Source organism: Aspergillus heteromorphus (genome assembly GCF_003184545.1).
Source record: "Aspergillus heteromorphus CBS 117.55 chromosome Unknown BO70scaffold_1, whole genome shotgun sequence".
In the NCBI taxonomy this organism is placed as follows: domain Eukaryota; kingdom Fungi; phylum Ascomycota; class Eurotiomycetes; order Eurotiales; family Aspergillaceae; genus Aspergillus; species Aspergillus heteromorphus.
Window position 1 is genome coordinate 1,817,409 of NW_020290406.1, and position 16,792 is coordinate 1,834,200.

The following is a 16,792-nucleotide window of genomic DNA, read 5'->3' on the forward strand; positions in this document are numbered from 1 at the left end:
GTGGAGAGAGCAGTGGGTGGAGTTGTTGAGTTGATCCGCTTCTCTTCTTCGCCCGTCAATCGCCGCCCGTTTGTCTGGTTTGCTTTATCTCGAGATTAGGTAATCAATCGCCTACGACGGATCTACTATACAGCTATACAGAATACAACAATCATAAACATAGCTTTAAACACACTAGGCTTCATCTGATTCTAGTCTCCAGCTTCTCAAACCCCAGCGCCTCCTCCAGCTCCTCCTCCTGCCGCTGTCGCTGCCGCTGCCGCCTCAGCGCGAGCCACCGCACGCGTCCGAATCCTCGACGGTGCAGCCGCCGGCGCCGCGTTCTTCGGTGTCCCCCTCGACCGAGCCGTCCTCTTTGTCGCCTTCTTGGGCGCTTGCTGTGGCTGCGGGACAGGCTGGGCAGCAGGCTGAGCAGCAGGCCTCGGCGGAGGGAACGGAGGCAGGTTGGGAAGGTGCTGCTGCGGTACCATATAGAACGATATAGATTTCAAATTTGCGTGCCTAGGATCGATTTGCATCGTTCTGGTAGCTATTGGCCCTAGCGCACTATCTTCATCATTTTGATACCCGGCAAAGCTTCGCACTCGTCGTTTCACGGAAGTTGGAAAATGGTCTTTTCGGGCTTTTTTCATCCGATCGATGGCCTCTTTCGTGGCCGTTGGTCCATATCCTCCGTCTGTATCGGTGGTGGAATCTGACTCGTATGCGTATTGTTCCTCTGTTTGGGGATCGGGGCTTCCCGGTTGTCTCTGGGGTGATTTGTTATACGGGGGACCGTTGTTGTTGTTGTCGTCGTCGTCACCATCACCACCGCCATCACCACCGCCATCATCATCGCCGCCACCATCACCGCCAACTCGTGCTTTCTTGGTGTTTCGGGTGTCACCGTCGTCGTCACCGTCGTCGCCGCCTTGTTGGCCAGTTGCGGTTGCACCCGCACCTTGTTGGCCTGCCCTAGCAGGCCTGCTTTGACGGGCACCATGTTGGACTATAGCACCACCGGCGCCCCCCTGGCCGTCATCATCATCTGCAGCGCATCACGGGTTAGCAAGCCGAATCCGATACCACACAATGGCAGGCAAGAGATCACGCTTACCGTCTCCACCGTCGTCATCTAAGCACATGGCAAGGGTTTCAGTTAGCCCATCGGAAAAAGGTAAAAAAATGTGGTAGGCAAGGGGGTGCTCAGGAATGCCAGCAGAACCCTCCTCTTCCGTTAACCTCGATATCCAGAGGATAGAAAGAAGAAAGCAGGCTTATCACACAGCAGATTTCCGGTTCGGAATCCAATCCCACCCATAGATAAACTAATTCCTTACATCATGTGATAATCCTGAACGCGTACAGAAACAGGCAAAGAAACGTGCTCAGCACAAGGAGGATGACTGTAAACCAGACACATTTACACTCACCCTTGGTTGCACCGCCCCCAGCTCTCTGTGGTATAAGCCTTCTAAACTTTTTCTGGACTCGTCTGTGGAGAGGGCCTTTGTGTCCCTCATCCGAGGCGTCCTCCTCTTCCCGTTCAATCGCACGCGAGATTGGCCTAGGGCGGTTGAAGCCCTCGTACGTGAATGCGTTTGGAGTGAGTCCAGCAGGTGGCAGGAGCGCTGGGTTGGGTTTATATAGCATGGGGTGCCGCACCGGCCGGTTCTTGATCCCCGCTGGTCGGGGCGTGGTATTGAGGAGTGGGATCGAGTTCTCGGCATTCCCCACGACTCGCATCAGATCTTTGTTGCCCTTGATATAATCAATCAATCTGTCTCTGAAAAACATGTCATGAAGATGGATTCGGAGATGTTCGTAATTCTCCCTGTAGAAGTCATCGCTTTCCTGCGGGTTTCGGCTGTTGTCTCCTGGGTCAAACTTCCAACGAAGTTGGCGCGGAGGGTCTGCATCCCCCGGAGCCTCGATCAACCACCGTGGAGTGGGAGCACTCTCGCCTAGGTTGAGCAACCTATTGTATAGACGTTGATCCGCCTCATCATCTGTCAAATCCAGGGGAGCTGGGCCTTTGTCGGCCACCTCCACATGTTTAGCCTCGGGCTCCTCGGGCTTACGCCGAGGCCGTTTTGCGGGTGTACTGGGCATTGTCGACTGAGACGGGGTGTATGAGAAATGGCTGTCGATTGTCAGCTTCGCGTGTGTCAAATGCGGGGAGCAATAGACACGTACGAAGATGCTTCTCGTCCCATGAAGGGTATGTTCTTGAGGCAAGCTAGAAGCTGAGCGCCGCTGTCGTCGAGAGCACCTTACACCGCAGAACAAATCGACTTTCCGAAGAATCAGCTTTATGGCACATGCGCACATCAGGAGAAAGGTACCTCGGTGGGCGGGAAGAGTTGGAACGTCTCTGAAGTTCGTTTGATCCGAGTTGTAGGCGAGCTCGGTGGCCACAGCAGCTCTTGGACCGTTTTCAAAGAAAGAACGAGAGCATCCAGGGTTGGGGATTGAATAGACGCACTGCCGCACGCCGGGTCTCTTTGTTAATGCGCTCTTTGTGCACCCACGACAACAACCCCCAGCGCTAAGCAGGAACGGATTCTATGGTCAGCTTCACCTGTGACACAAAGCAAGTAGGTTTGCCCGACTTGCCCCAACCCCAAGATCTTTCAACCCCAGTCCAAGTACGAGCAGCACAGCAAACAAACCCAACCGTAAGCTTCACGCGCGCAAACACCAAGTGACAGAACCAAACGGCCTCGATTACGCGTCCCACAGTCTAGGTAGAGTACCGACATCCGTGGCGGGGAAACACGAGGGTACAACCTAGTGATATGGAAGCATCCTTCCAGGTCGAGTGTCCAATTCCATGATTATCCCGCGATCCTTCGTCTCCCATGACATTTCCGCCCTAGAAGATGATCGAACGAAATTCCTTCTTTCCGGTCATGGCTGCCTGGGCAGAGTCCAAGGCCGGGGCGACGATCAACAAAGAAAGTGAGAGCGCATTCCTCGGGGGATTCCTCGTGCTTGCGATACCGGGTGGCCGGGGCTGGGGGGGGGGGGGGGGGGGGTACCCTGAGAGTGTAGGAAGGACGTCCATGGTCGACCCCTCGTCGCTGTTGCTGTTGGAATGCGACCTGGCTGCACGGCGGGTTTAGCTTCTCCTCACCGGTCAGGTCACGCTGGATCGAAGGAAGGGATTCACTCATCCTGGTCGCCGAGTGTTGTTCAGCGCTGGTGGGGGACCAAAGCAAAAGCAGAGGCAGAAGCAGAAGCAGAAAGAGAAAGGACGTCGCCGATCTCTGCCCCGGATTAGCTTGCCAACCAACCAGGGCACCTCGATCTTCGTCTCACCTTGTCAGATTGTTCGGTGCTGTTCACATTCCACAGTCCACACTAGACTAGCTTACTTATTTTCGAGAGCCGCTCAGCTTCTCCTCGGCCCTCACCAGTCACCACACTGCGCTACAGAATGTACGTAGAAACTACTGCACGCCCTGCCCCAGGCCCATCCAACTGGGATCCCCAACCGGGGTAGAGCTCATGATCAACCCAACCAGCAGTCAGGAAGGGGTGAGAATATGTACGATTAAATTCACGGTATAAGATCATATCAACCATCGCGGGCGGTCGGCCACGCAATGCTGGTATGTTTCGGAATCTGAACTATACTCAAGAACAGTATAGGGAGACATTCGGGGTTGCTGAGAGATATCGGGAATCGCATACCCCCGTAGATACGAGCAACTACTCACTGCCAGTATCTGGGTTCATCAAAGACATGGTACCGGTGACCACGAACACCCTGGCCGCGGAACAGGCTGGGGAATTGGAGCCCTGGAGGCACCATTTCCTCCGGGATGCGCATTTCATTCTCCGGCTCCGGCTCACCAATCACAAATTTACCGACCTGTGGCTGGTTAGCTGCACGACCCAAAAAAAAAAAAAAAAAAAAAATCTTGGCCAAGGGGCATACCTGAATTTCAGTGTCGGTGATCGAGTCACGACTGACTCGGGCGTAGCCTGTTCTCTTCAACTTCTTGAAAAGAATGTATTCGCACCAACGGTCCCAGTCCGTGGGGTCGATATCCTTCATGCCACTGATGTCGCTCACGTACGTGTTGTAGTTGCCCTCCAGCGGCTTCGTGACCAGGTAACTCAGCAACACCGTCGGGCGAAGTGTAGAGCCCATCAGGTTGGACAGGTACTCCGTTTGCAGGCGGCGGTCCTCTGGGTCTTCCTCCTGTCCCGAATGAAAGACGACAACATCAACCAGCTCTCCATACATGTCCAGAGTAGCGTGGATGGCAGGCGCAAGCTCACCGACGGGGGAAGGAAGCAGGTGGTGGGTCGAGTTGACGATCGGGAACTTGGAAAGCAGGGCGGATCCCCACGTGTGCTTGTCGGGACCGGGTCCAAAGTCGGCATACATGCCCAGATCCTCCGCCACAAACTGGGTGATATCACGGTTGCCCATGATGATGCGCTGGTTATCGGATTCCAGCAGGCCAATCACGTCCAGCTCCAGCTCCTGGATCACATCCCGCATGCGTCGCTCAGAGGCCCACATATCATTGTCGAGGCCGAAATGCACCGTCCAGATACCCATGGTGGCAACCTTGTCTTCCTTGTGGTAAGGGGTATAGTCATTGGTGGGGAAGCGGAGGTATGAGATAGCGACCGACAGCAGTTGCAAGATCACGAGAACGTAAACAAAGTATGACCGCTGTCTCCGGCTGTTAGGGCTGATGATGGCCTTGCTCTTCGGGTTGGAAACGTTGGACACTCCGGCCGAAAAGACACCGGCACCGATGGACAGCATGATGGTAATCATGACCCAATCTGTGTGCTCCCTGACAAGGTATCCACCGGGAACGAAAGCGTAGGCAACGACCCAAACGTGGAACAAAATCAGGAAGATGTACAGGAGGGAGGCGATTCCGAAAGTAGCTGCCGGAGAGTGTCTGACAGCCGAGGAAACCAGGACGGGAGTCACAGCCAGAAGGTAGAACGCAAGTACAAGCGCACCATAGAAGCCAGTCCAGTGTTCGTAGCAGGTAAGGAAGGTCGCACCCAAGGAGCCAATTCCAAACGCCGTCCAACTTCCAGCCACGGAAGGATAGAAGAGACCGGACACGAGGCCAGCGCCCATGGCAAAGATGATGAGGCTGCCATGAGGAACTGCAATAGGGCCCCGCACAGGGTATCCATCCCAGACCCACGAGATCATCGTGCTAGAGTCTGACAGAAGGTAGTGCATGGCAAACCACAAGCCTCCAAGGCCCAGACCGGCCAAGAGCCAAGAGCCTTTCTTGCCGCTCGACGGCAAATGATCTCCTCCGCTCGTGGTAGGTCTCCGGTAGGACCGAAGGACAGCCAGGACAGCGAAAAGAATTCCGATTTTGTTCCATCCACCATTCTCGGAGTGCATAATGGGCCACAGAGGGTTGTTGGTCGTGCATGCATACTTGGCAACGGTCGACATGATCAACCCAATGCTCCATGAGAGGATCCGGGACTCCAGCCTGGTGGTGTTCGCCCTCTCCGCATACAAGGTAGCAGCCCATGTCAAGCAACTGCAGATAACGCCGAAGGAGGTCACAAAGAGCCGGTTGGCCGGGTCCTGGACTTTGTATGCCAGGAGTCCGGACAACGAGAGTAGGTGGAAGAGTCGGGGGGTTTTGATAGCCGCAGACTTCAGAGCTGGGATACCGAGCAGTAGGGGGGAAAGGTAGCAGACAATGGCGGCTTCATATCCGGAGATACCCATGTGCCAGAGAGGGAAATCTACAGCAATTAGATGTGTGGCCCCGGGGTTAGCAAAGCATCACTTACACCAAACCAGAACAGGAAGGGCAGTCATCATCGTCCAAAAGACAAACTACAACACGTCAGCAATGACACTGCAGAGATGGCTCGGTTGAAGCGTACCCCATTGTAGACATCTGCGGCGGCATCAATGATTTCGGTCCAGAAGAAACCTTCGCCAAACGTGTTCCCAACAGGCTTGCCCTTCCTGACTACGGGTTAACTGCCATGATCGGATTATTCTGGAGAACAGATTGTACACACTCTATTTCAAGGACGGAGTCCGCAGTGGTCTTCAACTGCCTGGAAGTATGCGATCTTAGATCACGTCTCTCAAATACCAACAACCAATCTTGGCAACTGTACATTTTCTCTCGCTCTGGTTTACTTCGGAAGCCACTGTACATACCCTCTGCTGACCCCCTTGACATCCCTCACAACAATCTCAAACGCGTCGAAGTCGAGCGCAGTGACTGCGTCGAATCCCACGTCGAACAGGATGAGTGACCACTCGAAGAAGGCGTATTTGGTGTAAGCTGGTGGGCGTCAGTAACCTCTCACAGGCAGTCGATGACCGTGCTTACCCCCAGGCACCTTGTGCACCTTGTGCTGGATGAAGTAGTAGATCAAAGGGACCAGAGTGCCGAAGAAGAGGCTCGCCAAGACCTTGCGGTACTTGACAGCGCGGCGGTTGTTCGGGCTGAGAGCGAGGCAGCCCAGAGTCCAGGGCAGCGTTGCCACCAGGTATGAGATCATGAAGATATCGTGCCAGTCGTGGTCATCAGTCGAGGTAACATAAGTCCAGCCGCCGCATGTGAAAGTCCGAAACAAGCCCACGCCAGCCACCAGCTTTGGGAGGGCGGAATTGGGGCGGGAAGTCAGAAGGTACCACAGGAAGACCAGGGCGAATCGAGGACCCGAGGTGATAGCAATGAAGACTTGGAAGAAAGAGCGTTCAGGATAGCGATCGCCGATGGTGGCCGATACCGAAGGAAACCATTCGTCGGGGTAGCCGTAGTGTTCGTTCTGGACAATCTTGCGGAAGTGCAAGGACATGCCCACCACGAGGGCACTGAAGAAGGCCGTGTAGGCGACGACGGTATGCGTCCAGGCGATCCATTTTCCATTCACCTGCCACAGATTCCATTAGCTTGGGGGATTGAAGTCGGTCGACAGAGACACCCACCGCCACGACGGCATCCCCATCTTTATATCTGGGAGCCATGGGCAGCACGGGGGGGGGGAGGAGACACCGAGCTCGGACTCCGGCCAATTAAAAGAATAAGATAAAACTGAACAAGATAGGGGGTGCAAACGAGCGGCTATGAAACGGAAAGAAGGAAAAGGAAAGGGAGAGAGCGGGGCATTCAATGGAACGACAACCACGAGAAACTCAAGATTCCCCTGAGGAGGGAGAGGAGGGAGGGAGAGAGATGGGATGACCGACGGAGGCGGACACTCGGCAACACGCGGGCGCGCCAGCTGTTCTAACCAGAAGAGGCGGGCGGTCGGGCCCTGCCCCAGTGGATTTGTCGGGGGTCTCGTGCGGGATGCCGACAACTTTTTTTGCCTGGCCGTCTGGAACAGGAACACCCCAACCCGCAAGACAAGCAAGCCCATAGCCCATCATGTCCGCCGCCACCGACAAGGCGCGCTTCTTCCTGGAGAAGTCGGTGCCCGAGCTCAAGGAGTATGAGCGCAAGAAGATCTTTTCCAAGGTAAATCTGCCAACATCCCACTGACAATCCACTCACTGCCATGCCGCTCGGATCACTGACCCAATCCCCCCCCCCGTCTGTCACAGGAAGAAATCACATCGATCATAAAGAAACGGTCCGATTTCGAGCACAAGCTGAACGCGCGGGGTGCTCAGCCCTCCGACTTTGTTCGATATGCGCAATACGAGATGAACCTGGACACCTTGCGCCGCAAGAGGGTGAAGCGGCTGGGCATTCGCACGGCGGGATATACGGGGCAGAGGAGAATTTTCTTCATCCTGGATCGGGCGACTCGCAAATTCCACGGCGACATAGGCTTGTGGGTCCAGTTCCTCGAATACGCCAGGCAACAGAAGGCCTACAAGAAGGTCTCGTCCATTCTCACGGACGCCGTGCGACTACATCCCGCCAACGTCGACCTGTGGCTCTATGCGGCGCAGTACTCCGTGGATGAACATGCCGACATGACACAGTCCCGGGCGTACATGCAGCGCGGGCTGAGGTTTTGCAAGGGCTCCAAGAAGCTGTGGCTTCACTATGCCAAGTTGGAATTGATCTACATCGCCAAGCTCGTGGCACGACAGCGGATATTGGGACTCGACCAGCCTACCGAGGCTCCCAAGCCCGTGGAGGATGATGATGATCTAGATGCCGATATGATCGCTATGCCAAAAATCACCGGGGAAGACATCAACCCCAGCGCCGGGGAAGAAGGCGACGTGGACGAAGTGGCCCTCCAGAATCTCGCTTCGACCCCTGCTCTGAGCGGTGCCATTCCCCTCGCCATCTTTGATACGGCAATGAAAAACTTCGACAACGATGACAGTTTCGGCCATGACTTTTATGACATGGCTGTCCAGTTTGACGACCTACCCTGTCTGCGCAAAGTCCTCGGACACGTCGTGGACGCAATGGTGCAGTCCAAGCCAAACAGTCCTCGTACGCAAATATGCTACATCAAATTCCCCGCCGCAGGTATCTCGGTCACCTCACCCGACTTCCCCCGTGCATTCGGCGCGGCATTCGGCCGCCTCAAGGAGTACCGGAACAACCCCGATGTGGCCAGGGGGATCATCAGCTGGTTACAGCCGCTCGAGAAGACCGAGGGCCTGGATCCCTCCCTCCAGAAGGCCATCGCGGCCACCATTCGCAACGCGGAGCAAGTTGTTCAGGGAGCGTAGAGCTTACATATCGTTTTCAGTCATTCATCGGCGTTTACCGGATAGTTCCGTCGCAGGCTTCATGGGCAATGAATGAGGGAAGTTCGCTTTGGTTATTGGATGATGAAAAGTTAGCATGTGTATTAGTCGTCATAACTACCCCGTCTGTTGCTCTTTTTGCTGCTGTGCATTTTCTTCGACTTGATTCGCGATTCATTCGCAGCCTTTTGTCTGTACAGGATTAGCCAAGGGGGCTCCGCCTGCCTATAAGAAACGGACGCTTACAGTTTTCGCACATGGTCTCGCTGCTCCTGCGACGTCTCCCCGGGTATATTGTCCTCCGCCACGCTCCTGAGGAGCTGGTGGAGCTTATCGTAGCAGGACTCCACGTTGGCGGTCTGTTTCCGCGACTCGTCCGACTGGATGACCAGACTCTGGGTTCGGGCAGCGACGTAGCGAGTCGCCAGCAGGGCAGGATGTAGGAATCGAGGGACCAGCGGCAGCAGCGAATGGAGGGGGATTCGTAATGTGGCTTTCGAATTGACTCTGTGCAGGGAGGATTGACAGATAGCTGTTAGTCACGCCAATCACCGGGATGGATCGGCTCGGTGCGGGAAACTGGACAGCAGCTTACTTGTTGACGTTCTGACCCCCCGGGCCACTAGAGCGACTGAAAGAAATCTCAGCAATGTCACGCGGTATGGTGTTCGCATTGAGCCTAGCGACCCAGTCCCTAGCTGCTGTCAAGTCCTCCGCCGCATCCAGACCGTCGTTGTTCGCGATGGCGGCTCGCCTAGACGCAAAGCTTCGTGTTGCGATGGTGGGGCTTGACGAGGGGAGAGGAAAAGAGGGCTGGGACAAGCGGTAAATTTCCCGGGGAGGGGACCGGACAGTACCGGTGATGAAGAATCCGAGTCCCCTTCTGACAGGATTGGTTCGAAACATGGAGACTGATAGGAGTGAGGGAGTGGAGGGGAAGGGAGGGGGGTGAGTGCTGGGTGTACTGGGTACGGAGTAGATAAGTCGAGAGACTAAAGACATTGAATTAAGGATGGCATGCTAGCGAGTCACAAAGCACGAGGATCTTCCAGAACCCGAGCTAGAGTAAGGTAGCTTTTAGTACGACGGAGTACCAAGGACCCGTTTTCTAGTGGTCACTAGAATAGAGACGGTGACCGGCAGGCAGGGTTGGAGGGTTCGTCGGCGGGTAGATAGATATCTAGTAGATAGATAGTATCTATCTAGTAGTGTCGGCCTCAACATCGGTAACTTGGATGCCTGACGTTCACACTGCAAGCCAGTCAGATGACTTCCAGCGCTCCGAGCCTTACCCAACCCAGGCAACTCCACGGAAGACTTCCGTCGGGTCAGAGAGCACTCACTCCCTCATGTTGATGTCCTGAGACTCCTGACTGACTGACTAACTATTCTTAGGCGCGGCGGTGACTAAGAACAAGCAGAACAAGAGGAATCCAGACGCGCCTTGACCCGCCCCTCACCGGAGATCTGGCCACTCAGACCGCATGGCCGGCCCAGCTGTCGACCCAGCACCAATCGGGGCGGGGACTGTGAGTAACGAGTACTGCGTAACACCGTAAGACCCCGTAAGGCCCCTAAGGCCCGGATGGCCGCAGTCAGGGCAACGCAGGCCTGCGCAAACTCTGCCCGTTCCGTAACTTTACACTCCTCGATTCTTCTCAACAACCTTCTCTTCTGGTTCTGGTCGCGCCCCCGACCCTGATCGGATCACCAACCATCAATGGGAGCACCTCGTCGGTCTCCTCATCGCATCTGCTGATCGGATGTCCGCTTCTCCCACTCTCTTTTCCTGTGTCATCATTGGGTATTGATGACACTTGCCTACTCTTCCGCTCCTCCGTCTTACTCCTACTACTAGATCCTTAGCAGTATCAGCTTTTGCCTACCACTACTTACTATACGGACACAGTCACGCCTTGGTGGTGGCTCTTTCCCTCAACTCTTGCCTCCTCCCTTCCTTCCTTCCTTCCTTCCGTCACGTCACTTACTGTCTTGTTTTTGCGTCTGTCGCTGTCGAGTCCCTCTCCCTTCCTCCACTCCATCTGGGCCACTGGCTGGCGGCGACTGACTCTCTCCTCTCTCCTCTCACCTCTCTCTTTTCTTTCATCCCCCCCTCCCCCCCTCCCCTCCCTCTTCCCCCTCCCAAACAAACCAGCGGCTTCCAGCCGTCCATCCCCTTTACCGCCCCGGCTCCAACGGCCCGGTTCTTTTTCCAAGATAGCCCCACCTTAGCTTTCGTCGATTTTCATTTCCAAAATCCCCATCGCGTGTGGCTCTGTCGCAACCTTCCTGCGTGTTCTTCCTGTAGATGAATCGGTCTCTTCCATCTCGGTCTACATGACGCCCAGCTCCCCAGATGAAGCGCTTCACTTTCGTGGCAAGACCCTGACTCCCGAAAGCCCCCGTCCGCTGCACATCGCGGAACCGGCCAGGATCCCGGTGCTTCAGAATCAAATGGACCCCATTTTCAACGACACGTCGACTTACGAGAGGCCCGACTTCCTCCATGGGCATAACTTCCACACGCATCCCAGGGATCCGGGCGCTGTCTCCTCCACCCATCAACACCACCTCCACCAGCACCTCCACCAGCAACACCAAAACCCTCAGGCCCAGTATGCAGGGCCCCGCGAGGTGAGGGGAACCACTGGCTCCGATCCAGCCCCGGAGCAATCACCACTGCGCCAGCAACCACCCCATACCCCTACTCAAGGTAGCTTCTTCCACACTGGCTCTTCTCCCCTCGATGATGGTTCGAGGAACGGCACGGCCAACGCACTCTCTGCGGCGGCTACCACTACTCCCCGGGCGTCGTCCCTGCCTCCTCCCATGGCCACTGTTCCCTCCTCCTCTTCCTCTGCGACCCAGGGAGCAATCGCAAACTCTTCTCTGACCACTCTGCCTGCATCAGATCCCGCTTCCCTCCTAGCTTCTTCTATCCCCGATGTCCCTCCCTCTTCCTCCCATGCCGCTCAGAACATCCCCAGTGCGAGCGAGGTAGACCACGCTGCCACCAGCTGGACGGCCCAGTCCGCGCCGCAAGATCGCCTAGACTCACCGAGCAAAGCTGCCGAAGATAACACGGGTGAGGATGGTGTCGATTTCCAGAACCTCCTCGATAATCTCCCCCCTTCCTCCACCGCTCCCTCTGCCCCTGCGGTCTCGGAGACGGCGCCTCTGTCCGTGGATGTTTCTGCGATCCCCCCAGCAGGAGCAGACGAGGACGCCCTCCAATCTGCCCTGGGGCTTCCCCCGCGCCCCCCTCCCCAGGCGAAGCCCTCCATCCATCCCAACTACAATCCCAGCGATGATATTCGGTCCTACCATCAGCTCCCCCCGAACTCCTCCTCTTCCACCGCCACCACTCCTACTGCCGCACAGTCCTCTCCCACTGCCTCCTACCCCGCCCAACAAAGTAATTACCAGTCCAATATAGGGATCTCACCATTGGCTGGTCCACTGGCCGCGTCCGGCGCCCCGGGGACCTCCTCGGGCTCCAACGCCCTGCCCCCTCCCCCTGTCCCAAGCTTCCAGCAGTCCTCGCCCTCGGCCTCCGAGCCTCAGGAGACACCAGCCCCCGCAAATAACAAGACTAGTCGCAGGGAACGGTCACAAGCCCGTCAAGCCAAGAGTGCCGATGAGGATACTCCGTGGGGTCCGGAGGTCCAGAAGAAATATGACGAGTTCCTCCATGATGAGAGAATCTACGTTACGGAAGGCCTGTGGGACCGGTTCCCCCCTGGATCCCGGCTTTTTGTCGGTGAGTATCACCGAGAAGTTCCAAATCTTCGCAGTTTTCTGACTGGCTGAATCCAGGCAATCTCCCCACCGAACGGGTGACCAAACGGGATTTGTTCCACATCTTCCACAAGTTCGGGAAGCTGGCGCAGATATCGATCAAGCAAGCGTACGGCTTTATCCAATTCCTCGATTCTTCCGCTTGTAAGCAGGCCCTCGACGCGGAGCAAGGTGCTGTGGTGAGAGGACGGAAAGTCCGTAAGTATATCCAATACAGGATCGGTTACCTCGCTCAAGACTGATCCATATCCTGTCAGACCTTGAAATCTCCAAGCCCCAGAGGAGTACAAGACCAGGGGCGGCCACAGCAGAAACCTCTCGTGCCCCTCCATCGAGACGCTCTAGGTCTCCCGAGTTCAGCAGAAACGGTCCCCCCAGCAGTCGCGCTGCGAGAGCTACGGCTGATCGTTACGATCGATCGTACGAGTCGGGGCGGGTGCCATTCAGCGACTTCAGGGACGAGCCAACCCATCGTAGACGTGACGACTATCGACCTCCGCCTGCTCCGCGTTCGCCATCTCCCCGGACCTTCCGTGCCCGAGATGGATACCGGTCCCGGGACAGGACGCCCGAGCGGTATGATCGACGCGAAAGACGGCGTTCTCGGTCACCGTACACGAGAGATCGGAGGTATCGCAGTCCCAGCCCACGGGCTCGGGGAGCATACGAAGGCGACGCAGACCTTCCTGTCCCGCGACGGGCTCCCAGAGATGTTCCAGAGGTGCAGATTCTTGTGCTGGAGGAATTGGATCGGTGAGTGATACATTTCTGAGGTCTGTGCTCTCCTGTTCACTATTGCTAATACTCATTTCTAGGAACTTTATCTTCCACGTGGAGAATTCCTTCCGTAACCGTGGACTCCGGGTGGACGTGCTGGTGCTTGGGCCCCGGATCCCATTGAACGCTGCCGTTCAGCGACAGATCCAAGAGGGAGTCCTTGCCGTGGTGAGACTGTCGCGACCAAGCCAGTTTTCGAGAAAGATTCCGTTGCAAGTGTTTGATCGGAGCGCGGGTGCAGACAACATTCGCTCAAACGGTTAGCCGCCCTTACTTAACCCGACCCAACTGCGTGGGACCTAACGCTAACATGCTTGTAGAATATCCGGATGTCGAGCCCAACATCGCAGCGGAGATAGTCTTCCACGCCCAGTCCATGCAGCGTGGTGCCCCCTCGGCTCCCTTCACCTCCGGCCCGGCGTTTGGCGTTCCGCCCATTCCCATCCCAGCCGTGTCGGTGCCTCAGGTCCCTCAGGTCCCTCAGGTGCCCCATGCCTCTATGCCTGCGCTCGCGAATCAGCCTAATATTGCAAACTTGATTACCTCCCTGGATGGCCCCACTCTCCAGTCGCTTCTGGGGGTTCTCCAGCAGCGGCCGGCTGCAGTACCGACTGGACCGCAACATTTTCCCACTGCCGGCACATCCCACGGTGCAGGAGATCTGGCCAGCCTGCTGAATGCTGCTACTCGACCGCCGGTTGCTGCGAACCAGCAACAGCCAATGCACACACAGCCCTTCCCTTTGCAGGCGCCCAACGCACCGGTGGTATCTGACCCCAACTTGATCTCACTGCTAGCAAAAGGCTTGGGGGGCCAGCAGCCTCAGAACCAAGCCGCCGTTGGGCCCCAGGTGCAGAACATAATGCACCAGCTGGGCAAGTGGAAGCAATGATTGATGGCATTCTTTGTTTACTCCTCTCTTTCTCTTCTTCCCCTTTTGCTTCCCTCTGGCTTCTCAGTTGGCGACATCTCGCGGAGTCAGGCGTTGACTGATCGATCGATTGAGAACCGGATATGGAACAGTACCGTCGGTAGGGTTATGATGGCTCGGTTGTTGGGTTGTTTTTATCGGTCGAATAGCGAGCACGGGCTACAGGAGTGCATGGTTTAGTTGATTTTGAGGTCCGGGATGGGCATCACGGCGCGGGATGTCTGCTTTTGTCGCAGAACTATTGTATCTACACCTTCTATGAATTCATGCGAGATATCAGGCATGATGGGATCAGCCTGGCTGAGACAAATGCAAGCCCATGGCAACCTTAATAAGACAATGTTCCAAGAATGTAGTTGAGAGCGTCTAGTAGCAATGGCCGTCATTAGAAAACAGGTAGAGCGAAATATGGTACAGTGGCGGAGCCCCTAATTTTCAAGCACAATCGTATCCTCGGTCTCGTTTATTTTCCCCTTTCTTTTGTCTTCTGCCTTTTTACCGGGCAGTCCACCCCTGTGCCTTCAAATCCTGGACCTTGGCGGCATCTTCCTTCTTGATGCGCTCAATCGTCTTATCCCGGTTAAACTCCATCACGCGCTTCTCCTTGAAGTACTTGACCTGTTCAACCATCATCCAGTTAGCCAGTATCCTTACACCCTCGGGGGGGGGGGGGTCCAAATCCAACAATCCCGTCCCTAGTCGGACTCCGCAGACCAAAATCCACGAGCAATGGATAGATGGATGGATGAAGTCATACCCAAGCAGCGGAACAGGCAGTGTCAAACTCAGCGATCTCCTTCCCGCACTTCCGGCGCACCTCCTTATCCTCCTTGATCGCATCCAGGATATCATGCCTGTCCAGGCAGGCGAAGAACAAGTCGCGGCCTTCGTAGCATCGCGCGCGGGAGCTTCGGTCGGGGGCTATGCGACCACCATCGGAGGCAGTCTTGGGGGCGTCGGAGGATGAGGAGAACCAGCCCATTGTGTGTTTTCGAGTTTTCGGGTGCAGGGTGGTGGTGAGGTTGAGGTTAGATGTTCTGGAAGACCCGATCAATGCAATGCATTGAAGCTCCGCTCCGCATGAATGAATGCTGGGCGCCGGCCGGCCGGGCGGTCATGTGGCGCTAACCCGTCCGGTCGTTCTTCCAACAAACATCATCTGTTCGACCAAACCTTCTACCACGTCACTCTGGTTTTTTTTTCTTGGGGGTTGCGCTCTAAGGGGGATCCTTGTACTATATCATCTACCTACTAGGGAGTGAAGTTCGACGGGCTCCTCGTCAAAGCCATATACCCCTCTCAGCTGCTACTCTTCCCTGCCCGGCACCGCACCGCACCGCACCTCGCCCAGCCTCCGCTCCGAAAACACCATCACCAACAGACCACCACAAGCTCAATCCGGTAAACAACCTCCAACCCAGTTCATGCCCCCGCGCCGCCGACCTCCGCGAGCGGGCTCTCGTACCGACCTTCCCCCGCTGAAGATCGTCCGGAAGATCCTCCTCCTACAAGTGGCCTACTATGGCACCGCAACGGCGCTGATCCTCTTCACGACGCTGGTCTACGGCACGGTTTTCTCGCTGGACCTCGTCTTCAGCTGGAATGCGCTCCGCGGAGATACCACCATCGGGTGGATGCTGGGGTTGGTCTGGATGTTGACCAGTGGGATTGGGTAAGCGCTCTCCCCAGAAGCACCAACCAATCAATCAATCGAGCGATTAACTAACGAATGAACCCACTCACAGTGCAATCTTCCTCCTCCTGCTCGTCTCCCGATCGAAACTCATCCCCGACTTTTCCCTCACATTACACTTCCTGCATCTGATCGCCACGACGCTGTACTCGCATTCCGTGCCGGCGAATTGGCTCTGGTGGGGACTGCAGGGCGCGAGTGCCGCGTTTATGACCTTCCTGGGTATCTGGGCCTGTCGGTGGAGGGAGCTGCAGCCGATTAGCTTTGGAGGGGTGTCTGGTTCCGGTTCTGCCACCGGTGATGGTGGTGGTGGTGGTGGTGGTAGACCAGGCTCACAGCAGACGACAGCGGCGGAGGAACAGGCGGACATCTCGTTCTCCCTGTCGACGGGACGGGGACGAGGTCGGAATATGCGGGAGGGTAGTGGGGATGAGTATGAAATGGCGGATATGAAGGGGGTGGGGAGCGAGGAGGCGGTATAGATTTCACTTACTGTGTTTTTTATTCTTTCGATTGTTGGCTGTTTATTTGACATCCGGGTTTATATATTATGACTTTGACTGTGACCGACTGTGCTATTATTTGGGGGCTCTTGGTGGTTCGTGATGCGCTGGAGGAAGAGCTCTGGTTTAATATCTTTACTGCTACTATATCATGTAGACCCTAGCTGGCTGGCACCAGCATAGATGGTCAATTTGTTGTTTTGGAATATAGTTTTTGAGTGCTTAGTGGCTAGTGGTTCGTGCTGCTGAATGTCCGGAGAAGGCGCCGGGGGCTGTTATCTGATGGGGCCAATCAGGGTCCGGCCATTCGGCGACATGCGCCTATGACATCGCCGCGACCGGGATGGGGTGATAAGCCGGGGTGATAGCAGATAGATGACCAGGGCCATTAATTATATATCTATATTCGATCACCTTCT

General features: G+C 55.9%; 8 protein-coding genes across 8 annotated transcripts; 3 read left to right on the plus strand and 5 right to left on the minus strand.

Annotated features, from left to right (window-relative positions):
* Positions 1 to 174: 174 nt before the first annotated feature.
* On the minus strand, positions 175 to 1,222 carry BO70DRAFT_13640 (uncharacterized protein). The gene is made up of 2 exons (XM_025538089.1): positions 1,097 to 1,222; positions 175 to 1,027 (listed from the first exon to the last, which is right to left on the minus strand). The coding sequence occupies exons 1-2, from the start codon at positions 1,122 to 1,124 to the stop codon at positions 207 to 209; spliced, it is 849 nt and encodes a 282-aa protein (XP_025404296.1). The 5' UTR covers positions 1,125 to 1,222; the 3' UTR covers positions 175 to 206.
* Positions 1,223 to 2,418, minus strand: BO70DRAFT_13639 (uncharacterized protein). The gene has a single exon (XM_025538088.1). It carries the CDS (start codon positions 2,308 to 2,310, stop codon positions 1,321 to 1,323), a length of 990 nt encoding a protein of 329 aa, XP_025404297.1. The 5' UTR covers positions 2,311 to 2,418; the 3' UTR covers positions 1,223 to 1,320.
* Positions 2,419 to 3,522: 1,104 nt separating this feature from the next.
* On the minus strand, positions 3,523 to 7,001 carry BO70DRAFT_306074 (putative integral plasma membrane protein). The gene is made up of 8 exons (XM_025540030.1): positions 6,941 to 7,001; positions 6,339 to 6,885; positions 6,164 to 6,290; positions 6,019 to 6,057; positions 5,878 to 5,962; positions 5,782 to 5,827; positions 3,923 to 5,733; positions 3,523 to 3,856 (listed from the first exon to the last, which is right to left on the minus strand). Exons 1-8 carry the CDS (start codon positions 6,977 to 6,979, stop codon positions 3,698 to 3,700), a joined length of 2,853 nt encoding a protein of 950 aa, XP_025404298.1. The 5' UTR covers positions 6,980 to 7,001; the 3' UTR covers positions 3,523 to 3,697.
* A 288-nt stretch (positions 7,002 to 7,289) lies between these two features.
* Positions 7,290 to 8,795, plus strand: BO70DRAFT_425239 (snoRNA-binding rRNA-processing protein UTP6). Its single transcript, XM_025547663.1, has 2 exons — positions 7,290 to 7,472; positions 7,559 to 8,795. The coding sequence occupies exons 1-2, from the start codon at positions 7,383 to 7,385 to the stop codon at positions 8,651 to 8,653; spliced, it is 1,185 nt and encodes a 394-aa protein (XP_025404299.1). The 5' UTR covers positions 7,290 to 7,382; the 3' UTR covers positions 8,654 to 8,795.
* BO70DRAFT_391956 (peptidyl-tRNA hydrolase domain protein) lies at positions 8,776 to 9,577 on the minus strand (the record flags this gene model as incomplete). The annotated part of the gene is made up of 3 exons (XM_025546255.1): positions 8,776 to 8,863; positions 8,918 to 9,178; positions 9,267 to 9,577. The coding sequence occupies 3 exons, from the start codon at positions 9,575 to 9,577 to the stop codon at positions 8,776 to 8,778; spliced, it is 660 nt and encodes a 219-aa protein (XP_025404300.1).
* A 1,212-nt stretch (positions 9,578 to 10,789) lies between these two features.
* BO70DRAFT_357687 (putative RNA-binding protein (Nab3)) lies at positions 10,790 to 14,505 on the plus strand. Its single transcript, XM_025542094.1, has 6 exons — positions 10,790 to 11,384; positions 11,583 to 12,431; positions 12,488 to 12,667; positions 12,727 to 13,222; positions 13,285 to 13,505; positions 13,567 to 14,505. Exons 1-6 carry the CDS (start codon positions 11,009 to 11,011, stop codon positions 14,136 to 14,138), a joined length of 2,694 nt encoding a protein of 897 aa, XP_025404301.1. The 5' UTR covers positions 10,790 to 11,008; the 3' UTR covers positions 14,139 to 14,505.
* On the minus strand, positions 14,486 to 15,247 carry BO70DRAFT_357688 (cytochrome c oxidase subunit 6B family protein). The gene is made up of 2 exons (XM_025542095.1): positions 14,935 to 15,247; positions 14,486 to 14,795 (listed from the first exon to the last, which is right to left on the minus strand). Exons 1-2 carry the CDS (start codon positions 15,157 to 15,159, stop codon positions 14,673 to 14,675), a joined length of 348 nt encoding a protein of 115 aa, XP_025404302.1. The 5' UTR covers positions 15,160 to 15,247; the 3' UTR covers positions 14,486 to 14,672.
* A 96-nt stretch (positions 15,248 to 15,343) lies between these two features.
* On the plus strand, positions 15,344 to 16,733 carry BO70DRAFT_357689 (protein SYS1). Its single transcript, XM_025542096.1, has 2 exons — positions 15,344 to 15,849; positions 15,923 to 16,733. The coding sequence occupies exons 1-2, from the start codon at positions 15,602 to 15,604 to the stop codon at positions 16,350 to 16,352; spliced, it is 678 nt and encodes a 225-aa protein (XP_025404303.1). The 5' UTR covers positions 15,344 to 15,601; the 3' UTR covers positions 16,353 to 16,733.
* Positions 16,734 to 16,792: the final 59 nt, after the last annotated feature.

Coding starts and splice junctions, on each gene's coding strand:
- BO70DRAFT_425239 (XM_025547663.1), top strand. CDS start 7,383: ATGTCCGCCGCCACCGACAAGGCGCGCTTCTTCCTGGAGAAGTCGGTG. Junction 7,473..7,558: donor GCAAGAAGATCTTTTCCAAG/GTAAATCTGCCA, acceptor CGTCTGTCACAG/GAAGAAATCACATCGATCAT.
- BO70DRAFT_306074 (XM_025540030.1), bottom strand. CDS start 6,979: ATGGCTCCCAGATATAAAGATGGGGATGCCGTCGTGGCG. Junction 6,058..6,163: donor GTCAAGGGGGTCAGCAGAGG/GTATGTACAGTG, acceptor GCATACTTCCAG/GCAGTTGAAGACCACTGCGG. Junction 3,857..3,922: donor TCACCGACACTGAAATTCAG/GTATGCCCCTTG, acceptor AACCAGCCACAG/GTCGGTAAATTTGTGATTGG.
- BO70DRAFT_357687 (XM_025542094.1), top strand. CDS start 11,009: ATGACGCCCAGCTCCCCAGATGAAGCGCTTCACTTTCGTGGCAAGACC. Junction 11,385..11,582: donor ACCCCATACCCCTACTCAAG/GTAGCTTCTTCC, acceptor TGCCTGCATCAG/ATCCCGCTTCCCTCCTAGCT. Junction 12,432..12,487: donor TGGATCCCGGCTTTTTGTCG/GTGAGTATCACC, acceptor GGCTGAATCCAG/GCAATCTCCCCACCGAACGG.
- BO70DRAFT_13640 (XM_025538089.1), bottom strand. CDS start 1,124: ATGTGCTTAGATGACGACGGTGGAGACG. Junction 1,028..1,096: donor AGATGACGACGGTGGAGACG/GTAAGCGTGATC, acceptor GATGCGCTGCAG/ATGATGATGACGGCCAGGGG.
- BO70DRAFT_357689 (XM_025542096.1), top strand. CDS start 15,602: ATGCCCCCGCGCCGCCGACCTCCGCGAGCGGGCTCTCGTACCGACCTT. Junction 15,850..15,922: donor ATGTTGACCAGTGGGATTGG/GTAAGCGCTCTC, acceptor ACCCACTCACAG/TGCAATCTTCCTCCTCCTGC.
- BO70DRAFT_357688 (XM_025542095.1), bottom strand. CDS start 15,159: ATGGGCTGGTTCTCCTCATCCTCCGACGCCCCCAAGACTGCCTCCGAT. Junction 14,796..14,934: donor CTGCCTGTTCCGCTGCTTGG/GTATGACTTCAT, acceptor ATGGTTGAACAG/GTCAAGTACTTCAAGGAGAA.
- BO70DRAFT_13639 (XM_025538088.1), bottom strand. CDS start 2,310: ATGTGCGCATGTGCCATAAAGCTGATTCTTCGGAAAGTCGATTTGTTC.